The sequence below is a fragment of the Ornithorhynchus anatinus genome, chromosome 18 (genome assembly GCF_004115215.2).
Source record: "Ornithorhynchus anatinus isolate Pmale09 chromosome 18, mOrnAna1.pri.v4, whole genome shotgun sequence".
NCBI classification, from domain to species: Eukaryota; Metazoa; Chordata; class Mammalia; order Monotremata; family Ornithorhynchidae; genus Ornithorhynchus; species Ornithorhynchus anatinus.
The window spans coordinates 29,438,390-29,448,809 of record NC_041745.1 but is presented as its reverse complement, the minus strand read 5'-3'; the positions used below and the strand labels follow the sequence as shown (position 1 = coordinate 29,448,809).

General features: G+C 46.9%; 1 protein-coding gene across 1 annotated transcript in view; it reads left to right on the top strand.

Annotated features, from left to right (window-relative positions):
- Positions 1–529: 529 nt before the first annotated feature.
- The window catches only part of PGM2 (phosphoglucomutase 2), a 28,125-nt gene continuing 18,234 nt past the window's right edge, over positions 530–10,420 (top strand). Inside the window, exons 1-6 of the mRNA XM_029046517.2 lie at positions 530–605; positions 4,936–5,103; positions 6,811–6,917; positions 7,201–7,285; positions 9,496–9,579; positions 9,736–9,929. Coding sequence (XP_028902350.1) covers positions 555–605; positions 4,936–5,103; positions 6,811–6,917; positions 7,201–7,285; positions 9,496–9,579; positions 9,736–9,929 — 689 coding nt within the window. The 5' untranslated portion in view covers positions 530–554. The remainder of the gene's footprint in view (positions 606–4,935; positions 5,104–6,810; positions 6,918–7,200; positions 7,286–9,495; positions 9,580–9,735; positions 9,930–10,420) is intronic.

The following is a 10,420-nucleotide window of genomic DNA, read 5'->3' as shown; positions in this document are numbered from 1 at the left end:
GATGAGGTCACTGAGGCACAGAGAAGTGAGGTGAGCCACGCTGCTTGCAAAGCACTGTTCTGAGCGCTGGGGGAGGGGGGGCGGATACAAGGTGGTCCCACGTAGGACTCAGAGTCTTCATCCCCATTTTCCAGATGAGAGAACTGAGGCCCAGGGAAGGGAAGTGACTTGTCCAAGGTCACCCAGCGGACCCGTGGCGGAGGGGGGGATTCGAACCCACGGCCTCGGACTCCCCTGCCCGGGCTCTTGCAGAGGCCCGAGTTCCGAGCATGCGCTTTAGCCGCCACGACAAGTCCCCCCCTTCTCGGCAGTAGGGGGCGTGTGGGCGCCCTGGCCGGGCCCTGGGCAGCGCGCGCGCGCGCCCCCGCGGCCGCGCGCTCTCCCCTCGGCCCCGCCCCCCTCCGGAGAGGCGCGATCCTGATTGGCCCGCTGCTCCTTGGCCCCGCCCCCCCGCGCGTGCCGCCCCCCCTCCCCCGCGCGCGCCGCCCCCGCCCCCGCCCGCCCGGCCGGCCGCACTTCCGGTTCCGGTGACTGCGGGCCGTCAGAGAGCCGTCATGGCGGCGTCGCGGGAGGAGGAGGTGGCTCGCTGGCTGCGCTGGGACCAGGTCAGTCCGCTCTCCCTCCCTCCTTCAGTCCTATTTATTGGCCCATACTAAGCGCTTAGCAAATAGCATGATTAGTAGCCTTCAGCCGTATTTGTTGAGCGCTTCCTATGCGCAGGGCGCTGGACTTCAGCGCTGGGAATGGACGGTGGAGCAGCAGAGACCAGTCCTGCCCAGTGACGGGCTCCTCATCTAATCGGGGGAGACGCAAAAGAGAACAAAACAAGACAACGTTGTCCATTCCAAGCGCTTAGTACAGTGCTCTGCACACAGTAAGCGCCCAATAAATACCATTGAATGAATGAATCACCAAAATGAATCAAGGGGATATGCACCTCATTAACCAGATCAATAGGGTGATAATATATGCACCTGAGCACAGTGCTGGGAGGAAGGGGGAAGAGCAGAGGGTGGGGGGGGGGGATATTCATGCATTCAATGGTATTTATTGAGCGCTTCCTATGCGCAGGGCGCTGAACTAAGCGCTGGGAATGGACGGTTGGGCAACAGAGACCAGTCCTGCCCAGTGATGGGCTCCTCACCGTCTAATCGGGGGAGACGAATAGCAAAGCAAAAGAGAACGAAACAAGACAACGTTGTCCAATCCAAGCGCTTAGTACAGTGCTCTGCACATAGTAAGCGCCCAAATAAATACCATTGAATGAATGCATCACCAAGATAAATCGAATCAAGGGAATATGCACCTCATTAACCAAATAAATAGGGTGATAATATATGCACCTGAGCACAGTGCTGGGAGGAAGGGGGAAGAGCAGAGGGTAGGAGGGGGGATATTCATGCATTCAATAGTATTTATTGAGCGCTTACTTTGTGCAGGACGCTGGACTAAGCGCTGGGAATGGACGGTTGGGCAACAGAGACCAGTCCTGCCCAGTGATGGGCTCCTCACCGTCTAATCAGGGGAGACGAATAGCAAAGCAAAAGAGAACAAAACAAGACAATGTTGTCCATTCCAAGCGCTTAGTACAGTGCTCTGCACATAGTAAGTGCTCAATAAATACTACTGAATGAGTGAATCATCAAGATAGAATCAAGGGGATGTACACCTCATTAACAAAATAACAAAATTAACAAAATAAATAGGGTGATAAATAATATATACAAATGAGCGCAGACCCCCTTCACCCCCTTCTTTTCCCACTCCCTTCTGCATCTCTCTGACTCACTCCCTTTGTTCTTTTTGAGCCCTTACTATGTGCAGGACACTACTAAGCGCTTGGGAAGTGCAATTCAGCAACAGAGACCATCCCTACCCAGTAACGGGCTCACAGTAATAATAATGTCGGCATTTGTTAAGTGCTTACTATGTGCCAAGCATTGTTGTAAGCGCTGGGGTAGATACAAGGTAATCAGGTTGTCCCACATGAGGCTCACAGTGTTAATCCCCATTTTACAGATGAGGTAATTGAGGCACAGAGAAGTTAATTAAAAGTAACACAGCTGACAGGTGGCAGAGCTGGGATTAGAACCCATGACCTATGACTCCTAAGCCTGTGCTCTTTCCACTGAGTGACGCAATTATTTATTGAGCACCTACCGTGTGCCAAACACTGGCGTTGATTCACTGCAATCAGATCGGACACAGCCCTTGTCCCACATGGGGCTCACAGCCCAGGAGGGCAGGGGAAGAATCGTTTCACTCACTGGTATTTATTGAGCGCTTTCCGTGTGCAGGTTTTTAATCCCATTTTACAGATGAGGAAACTGATGCACAGAGCAGTGATTAGACTTGCCTAAGCTCCCACAACAGGCAAGTGGAGGAGATGCGATTAGAGCCCAAGTCTCCCGACACCCAGGCCGGGTTCTTTCCAGTAGAACTCGCTGCTTCTCTTGCCTTGGTGGGGAGAGGAGGAGGAGGAAGAATCTTAGGTCATGGAGATTTGGTCCCAAATACCTGGCTTCGCCCTTGCATACCATCCCTCTCTTCCCTCCAACCTGCCCGGTGGGTCCTTGGTTGCTAATACCAACAGGTAAAACCTGTTACCAAAACTTAACCCCAGGCCTTTCCCAAAAATTCCTCATGTGACGGCCCACAAGCCGAAGATCTGATCAGGAAATATGTCTTTTCGTTTGTTATATTGTACTCTCCCAAGCGCTTAGTACAGTGCTCTGCACTGTTTGATCGACTGACTGTTCCCCCGAATATTCTGCAGAGGGAAGTGATTCTCCCCTTGAGAATGTAGACTGTAAGTTCCTTATGGACAGAGAACATGTCTTTCAAATCAGTGTTCTTCCAAGTGCTTAATACAGTCCTCTGCACACAGTAGTAATAATAATAATGTTGGCATTTGTTAAGCGCTTACTATGTGCAGAGCACTGTTCTAAGTGCTGGGGTAGATAAAGGGTAATCAGGTTGTCCCACGTGAGGCTCACAGTTAATCTTCATTTTACAGATGAGGTAACTGAGTCACAGAGAAGTTAAGTGACTTGCCCACAGTCACACAGCTGACAAGTGACAGAGCCGGGAGTCGAACCCATGACCTCTGACTCCGAAGCCCAGGCTCTTTCCATTGAGCCACACTGCTTCCCCAAGAGTTCAGTGAATACCATTAATTGACTGAAAGAAGGGATCGTGTCTACTAACTCCATTGTACTCCCTCAAATGCTTAGTACAGTGTTCTGCACAGAGTAAGCTCTCAATAAATACTATTGATCGATTTTTCAGTTGGACTGCCCTCCGTCTTATGATCGTTCCTCACTTCCTTGGTTAAAGGAAAGCCTTTCTCTGGCACCAGCCCTCTCCTGCTGTTCTCTGAGTTACAAAACCAGTTTTATTATGTGTATACATCTCCCTTATGCCAACCACTTGGCGGCCTTGAAACAACGGCCTTTACGTTTTGTTAAATCAGGTTTAAGAATGCTATCCTGTAGCCTCAGATGCTGCTTACATTTCAGACACTTGCCATTCCTTTAATGGGGACAAATTCAGGGAAAATGTGTACTTCCTAGAATATTCAATGATCCTTTTGTTTGAAATATAATCACAGTCCTTTTTATGCTGAATTCAACTACTTCATTACAATCCATGCTGATTGGCGCTATACCGGCCGAAAAACTCTAGCCACCAGCATTTCAGTCTTGGCCGTTTATGCAGTGCGGGGCAAACTCCAGCTGCAGGAGAGGTGATAATGATTAGAATCCGTTTGGAGTCTTCCCTAGATACACTAACCGTCTTTGTGATTTATGCAAAATCTCTTCCTGGGAGTGCTCCCCATTCAATCCTGACTCAATTTTTTTTTTAAGCTAAGTGGCACCAATCATTCCCTCTGCATGTCTTTTTTTTTTTTTTTACTCTGTGTGCCAAGCTTTGTACTAAGCACTGATTTAGATGCAAGATAACCATGTTGGGCGTAGTCCCTGTTCCTCATTGGGCTCACAGTCCAGGTAGGGGAGAGGACAGGTATCTAATCCCCATTTTACAGATAAAGAAACTGAGGCACCGAGAAGTTGAGTGACTTGCCCCAGGTCACCCAACAGGCAGATTCATTCAATAGTATTTATTGAGCCCTTGCTATGTGCAGAGCACTGTACTAAGCACTTGGAATGGAGAAATCGGCAACAAAGACAATCCCTGCCCAGTGACAGGCTCACAATCTAAACAGGGGAGATAGCAAAGCAAAAGATAACAAAACAAGACAACATCATCAAGATTAGTAGAATCAAGGAGATATACACTTCATTAACAAAATAAATAGAGTAATAATATATACAAGTGAACACAGTGCTGAGGGGAAAGGGGATGAGCAGAGGGTTGGAGGGAGCAGAGGGAAAGTGGGGGCTCAGTCTGGGAAGGGCCTCCTGGAGGAGGTGAGCTCTCAGTAGGGCATTGAAGAGGGGAAGAGAGTTAGTTTTGCAGTCCTGGGATTAGAACCCAGGTCCTCTATCTCTCAGTCCTGCGCTCTTTCCACTAGACCATGCTGCTTCCCAATTTCACACCTTTAACTAAATTTCATCTCCCAAAATCTTTGGTATTTTCTAACATTCTTTTAAGGAAGCAGTCAAATTGGAACAACGTGTTACAGAAATGCAGCTGTCGTAGTTTTCCCTAATCGAAACCTAACCTTAGCCGAATTGTGAGAAACACCAGAGAGCAAATTTCTGACAGTTACTTTGTGGGGGAAATGAAAGAGCCCATCCTCTAGTGGATAGTGAAATTCTTGCTCACCCTCTAGTGCTTACGAGAGCCCTTGGGTTCAGTACGGTAGCTTCCATGTTTATAAAATTGGAAGATCCCGAGCAGCTCCAGTATTTCCGGTGAAGGAGAGACAATGTTTGTTGACTGTATGGAGTGATCTGTTCTTGTGCTTTACAGAATCCTAAAACTTCAGAAATAGTTAAGCAGCTGGTTGCAGATGGGAATACAGAAGAGCTCCAGAAATGTTTCGGTTCCCGAATGGAGTTTGGAACAGCTGGGCTCAGAGCCGCCATGGGAGCAGGAATTTCCCAGATGAATGATCTGACGATCATTCAGACCACTCAGGTACCGGCTTCAATCTGACTTCCTTGACAAGTGTCCGCTCCATCTAGCGTTTGTGGTAGGGTGGTTCCGAGGTTTTAGTCTTGGCAATAGTTGGAGCAATCACAATTTCCACTGCTGATTTTTACTGTGACTACATTGATTAATCGATTCTCTGAGCAGCTTCCCAAATCGCTAAAAGAATTAGAGCTCGGTCACTCAAAAAGCTGAAATGTAGTGAAATTGTTCTGAATAACTCCAGATTCATACCGGAGAGGTCGAGCTGGGGACTTTCAAAGGTTAGGAATGAGTTTTGACAGGCTGGAATGGTTTCAACCATTCTAAGAAATGAAACCCCTCTTCTTTCCCCATTGCATCCTCTCCCTCGCTCATTCGGTGCTCTCTCTCACCCAGACCTCCTCACTTATATCCTCCCCCACTCTATGTTTCTCTTTTCTTCTCTCTCTCTCTCCCCACCCCACTTCAGAAAGGCTAACTGGAGTCTAGCTGTCATCGTGGAGCAAGTCACAAGTGAAAACCCTGCCCGCGAAGCAACTGAATAGAGCCTTGGTCTGGGAATCTGAGACTTGTTTCTGCCTGGAGCCGGCTAATGTGGGCAAGGAGCGTATATGTACTCCGTGCCCCAGCGGGACATGACTGGCAGGATGACCGAGCCCTGGCACTGCACAGACCACTAGCGCTAGAGTCAGTTTCTTTCCTGAAGTCCCAGACTTGAAACTCATCTGCCGTTCCTTAAGTGGTATCTGGCAATTTGAGACCTGCCTCCCTTTTAGATTGTAAGCTCCTTGAGGGTGTTCCCAACTGCTTACTATACCGCTTCTCACACAGTAGGCACTCAGAGCAGTCTCTTGCCCAGACGCCCAGTGTAGTGTTGTGCATGAAGTTGTTGCTCAGAAAATTCTGCTGCTGGTGATGATGTGACCAGTACTTAGAAGTGAGTTCTCAGCATGGCACTGGTTCAGTGTCTGTTCTAAACATAAAGGTGGATGTGATAACCCAGAGTTCTAAGCAATCTGATTCTCATCTGTAATGCATTGTAATACAAAATAATTCCATTCCGCCTGCCAGAACGGATGCTGTTCACAGCAGGTTTGGGCTAGAGTGTGACAACAGAATTAAGCAACCTTCTTCCAACAACACAACCCGGTTTGAAATCAGCTCAGGAAACTGTCTGAAGAAAATGGTCAATTCTACAAGGATGGAACCCACCTCCCACCATCTTTCTCCCTCCTCTCTTTCCTCCGCCCCAACTAGAGGAGAGCTAACCATTGATTAATTGAAGTGAAGATGCTGAATTCTGGCATAAGGGCTTTAAATGTTGTAAAATGTTATGGATCTTCAAACACTTTGTTGGATCAGTACCTTATCATCATTACTTAGTATGTAATGAGTTCCCATGATGTGCTATGGGTTGTACAGCAGACCAGAGCACCCCATATTTAGAGTAATTGTCAATCAGTCAATGGTATTTGAGTGCTTATTCTGGGCAAAGCACTGTTCTAAGCTCTTGGGAGAGTACAGTATGACAGAGGTGGTAAACACATTCACTGTCCAGTTGTCTTTTTACTCACCAGCGTGCTTCTCCTTGAAAATGGTGCCCAAGGATATTGGGTGAAAGCCCCACTTAATTTTAATGGATGTTTTAACACGTATGAATGTTCTACCCCATATGAATGAACAAACTGATGCCAAATACTTGGATATTTTTAGGGGTTTTGCAGATACCTAGAAAAGAATTTCAGCGATTTGAAGAAAAGAGGCGTTGTGATCGGTTTCGATGCTCGGGCTCACCCCCCAAGCGGAGGTAGCAGCAAAAGGTATTTTTGTACTCTGCGAAATTGGATGGGCAACAAACTGTTAGTGGTGATTTTTGGAGCACTTGCTGTATGCTGAACACTACACTAAGCGCTGGCCTCCAGTGCTGCTCAAACCCTTTCTACTCTAGCAACAGTAGGGAGTAAGGGGAAAGGGGAGGAGTTGTCATGAATTCTCATTTAACAGATCTGAATGAGCCAAGGTTTGCTACATAGAATTTCTGCCCAAATGCCTGATGACTGTCTTTACTGACCATCATCTCCCCGCATCATTCTGCATTTCTAGGTTTGCCCGGCTCGCCGCGACCACTTTCATCAGTCAGGGAGTCCCTGTGTATCTCTTCTCTAATATCACACCAACTCCTTGGGTGGTGAGTAAGCCTTTCCTCTCTTCTCTCATCCTATAAAATTTATAAACGTGAATGTGAGTATGTGAATTTGTCCTATTTTTTGGTGAATAGCACTGTAGAAAAAAGCTTCAGTTAACTACCCTCCAAGAGAGTCCTTTATAGTGACTTGGGTTGAATTTTTTAGTGCACCTTATCTCTCTCTTTTTTTTTTTTAGCCCTTTTCCTGTATAACTGAGCACAGATCAGAATGACTCCTTTTCTTTCTTGCATCACAAACAGTGTGGCCTAGTGGATAGACCACAGACCTGGGAGTCAGAAGGACCTGGATTCTAATCCCAGATCCCACACTTGTCTGTTGGATGACTTTGGGCAAGTCACTTCATTTCTCTGTGCCTCAGTTAATCTCATCTGTAAAATTAGGATTAAAACAGTGAGCCCCAAGCGGGACAGGGACTCTGTCCAACCTGTTAACCTTATATCTACCTTAGCACTTACTATAGCGCCTGGTACATAATAAGCACTTAAATACCATAATAAACAAAAAAAAAGTCCACTACCACCAGAATTCTCATCAAGTAGCACCATCTGAATGCTGACTTGATGCCTGGAGTATTGTTGGCTAAGAATTCATGGCATAGGGTAGGCGTGGTCCCCATATTTGAGGATCTTCAGAGCTATTTGATGTATCTATTGAGTTTGAGGGTTAGGGTCAGGCCGTGTTAATCAAGAAAACCATTCAGGTCTTTAGAAGGGGCTTGATTTAGGGTGGGATGTTGAAGGCCATTTGGGGTCCTTAGGGCATCCTGGCCCAAAACCCAGGATTGGCCAGGAAGAGGGGAGGGGTGACCAGGAGGCTGGGGTTAGGTAGGTGGGGTTATCAGGCAGAGATGCTGGAGCTCAGGGATAGGAATTTTTTTAATGGCATTTAAAGGTTTACTGTGTGCCAGGCACAATAGTAAATGCTGGGGTAGATACAAGCTAATCAGATTGGACAGCTAATCATGGCTCACAGTCTTAATCCCCATTTTACAGATGAGAGAACTGAGATGCAAAGAAGTGAAGTGACTTAGTGAAGGTCACCCACCAGACAAGTGACAGAGCCAGGATTAGAACTGAGGCCCTACTGACTCCCAGGCCTGTCTTCTATCCACCAGACTGTGCAGTTTCTCAATTTGCTTTAGATGCAAAGGGCGAAAGGAGACCTTAGAATAACGGGATGTCCTGGACAAAGGGTGCACACGGAAGATGATTTAAGTAGCGGTGGGCGAAGCAGAATCGAGGGAAGTGAGACTGGAGGCAGTTGCAGCCGCTCTGATGTGGACAAAGTGGCTGATCACATGTAGGGGGAAAGAGGATTGTCCAAGAGTTGAGACTTGAGAACAGGGAAGGGGTTGATGTGGCTTCTCACTGTGAGAGGGAAGTTGCTGGACTCGGTCAGGGGAGAGGAGGCGAGCAAGCACTGAAGGCGGCGAGAAGTGTGGTCAGTCATATCTAGTTGGACTGAACTAGGTGGCCCCAGACATCGAAGTCCCTTAGTGAAGACAGTTGTCTTTGTCATGTTTAATCTTGTGGAACACCTTTTTAATGACCTTAAAAAGGAAAGGAAAGCATGAAATAGCCACCTCCCTTGTTTTCAGAAGGCCATAGGTGTGAGCAGATAGTTGGACCCGGGAATAGGAACCAAGGTTTATCTGTCAAAAGTGGAAGGAAGTTCATCTGTGGGGAGAGAAGTCACTTAATTTCTCTGTGCCTCAGTTACCTCATCTGTAAAATGGGGATTAAAACCTTCAGCTCCAGGTGGGACAGAGGCTGTGTCCAACCTGACTAGCTTGTATCTACCCCAGTACTTAGTAGCTTGTTTGGAACCTACTAAGCACTTAATAAAGGCCATTAAAAAAAGCTATAATGAGGTGAAAGAAATTCTTAAATCAGATTCCCAGGAAGAAGTCAGAGCATAAAACAACAACTAGTCAGATACCTGGACAGTGATCTTTGGTGGACTGAGAAAAGTTAACCTACTGGCAGAATTCTGTGCAAAGAGAAATAAACAAGAATGAAGGATTAAAAGACCAACATTGTTAACCTAACTTGCCATAACAGTTGGTTTATTTGTTGGGTGGAAGTATATCAAATAATTTAAGCCTGCATTTCAGTGTGTGTGGGTTACTGATCTTCACCTGTATTAAATTCACTCTTTCTAATAAATTCATTCTTTTCTAATATACCTACAGCCCTACACAGTGTCTCACCTGAATCTTCGTGCTGGAATTATGGTAACAGCTTCCCACAATCCAAAGCAAGATAATGGCTACAAGGTATTGTTGCATTCCTTCCCATCGCAGTGTGTCTCCGGAGGCATCATTCTTATTAAATGAAAGGTTACTGGATCGGAAATTGCCAGCACCTTTCCTAGTCAGTAAATCAATGAGTCGATCCATTCACATTGCTTTTGTGTATGCTGTGCTCTTTAGGTGTATTGGGACAATGGAGCTCAAATAATCTCTCCTCATGACAAAGGAATTGCTCAAGCTATTGAAGAGAATCTGGAACCCTGGCCTAAAGCCTGGGATGATAGTCTGATTGATAACAATCCCCTTCTCCATGATCCGTACACCAAAATCAATAAGGATTACTTTGAAGACTTGAAGAAATACTGCTTTCATAGGTAAACCAGAAGTGGTTTCAGCTTTGCCCTTGACCGTGACCCACTGACCAAGAAAACGCCCCCCTCACGTTCTCTTATAGTGGAGGGAAAGGTGGGGGTGTTGGGTGGTCTGCTCCTCATCATGAGGATGGGAATCCAGGAGGACAACCACAACATGGTTCCTCCAAGCGTCCTGATCGTGGCAGCGTGGCTCAGTGGAAAGAGCATGGGCTTGGGAGTCAGAGGTCATGAGTTCGAATGTCGACTCTGCCACTTGTCAGCTGTGTGACTGTGGGCAAGTCACTTCTCTTCTCTGTGCCTCAGTTACCTCATCTGTAAAATGAGGATTAACTGTGAGCCTCACGTGGGACAACCTGATTACCCTGTATCTACCCCAGCGCTTAGAACAGTGCTCGGCACATAGTAAGCGCTTAACAAATACCAACGTTATTAGGGTGGGCGGGTGGACGTGGGTCTGACCCGTGGCATTGGCTCTCTGCCTTGAGTTCTCT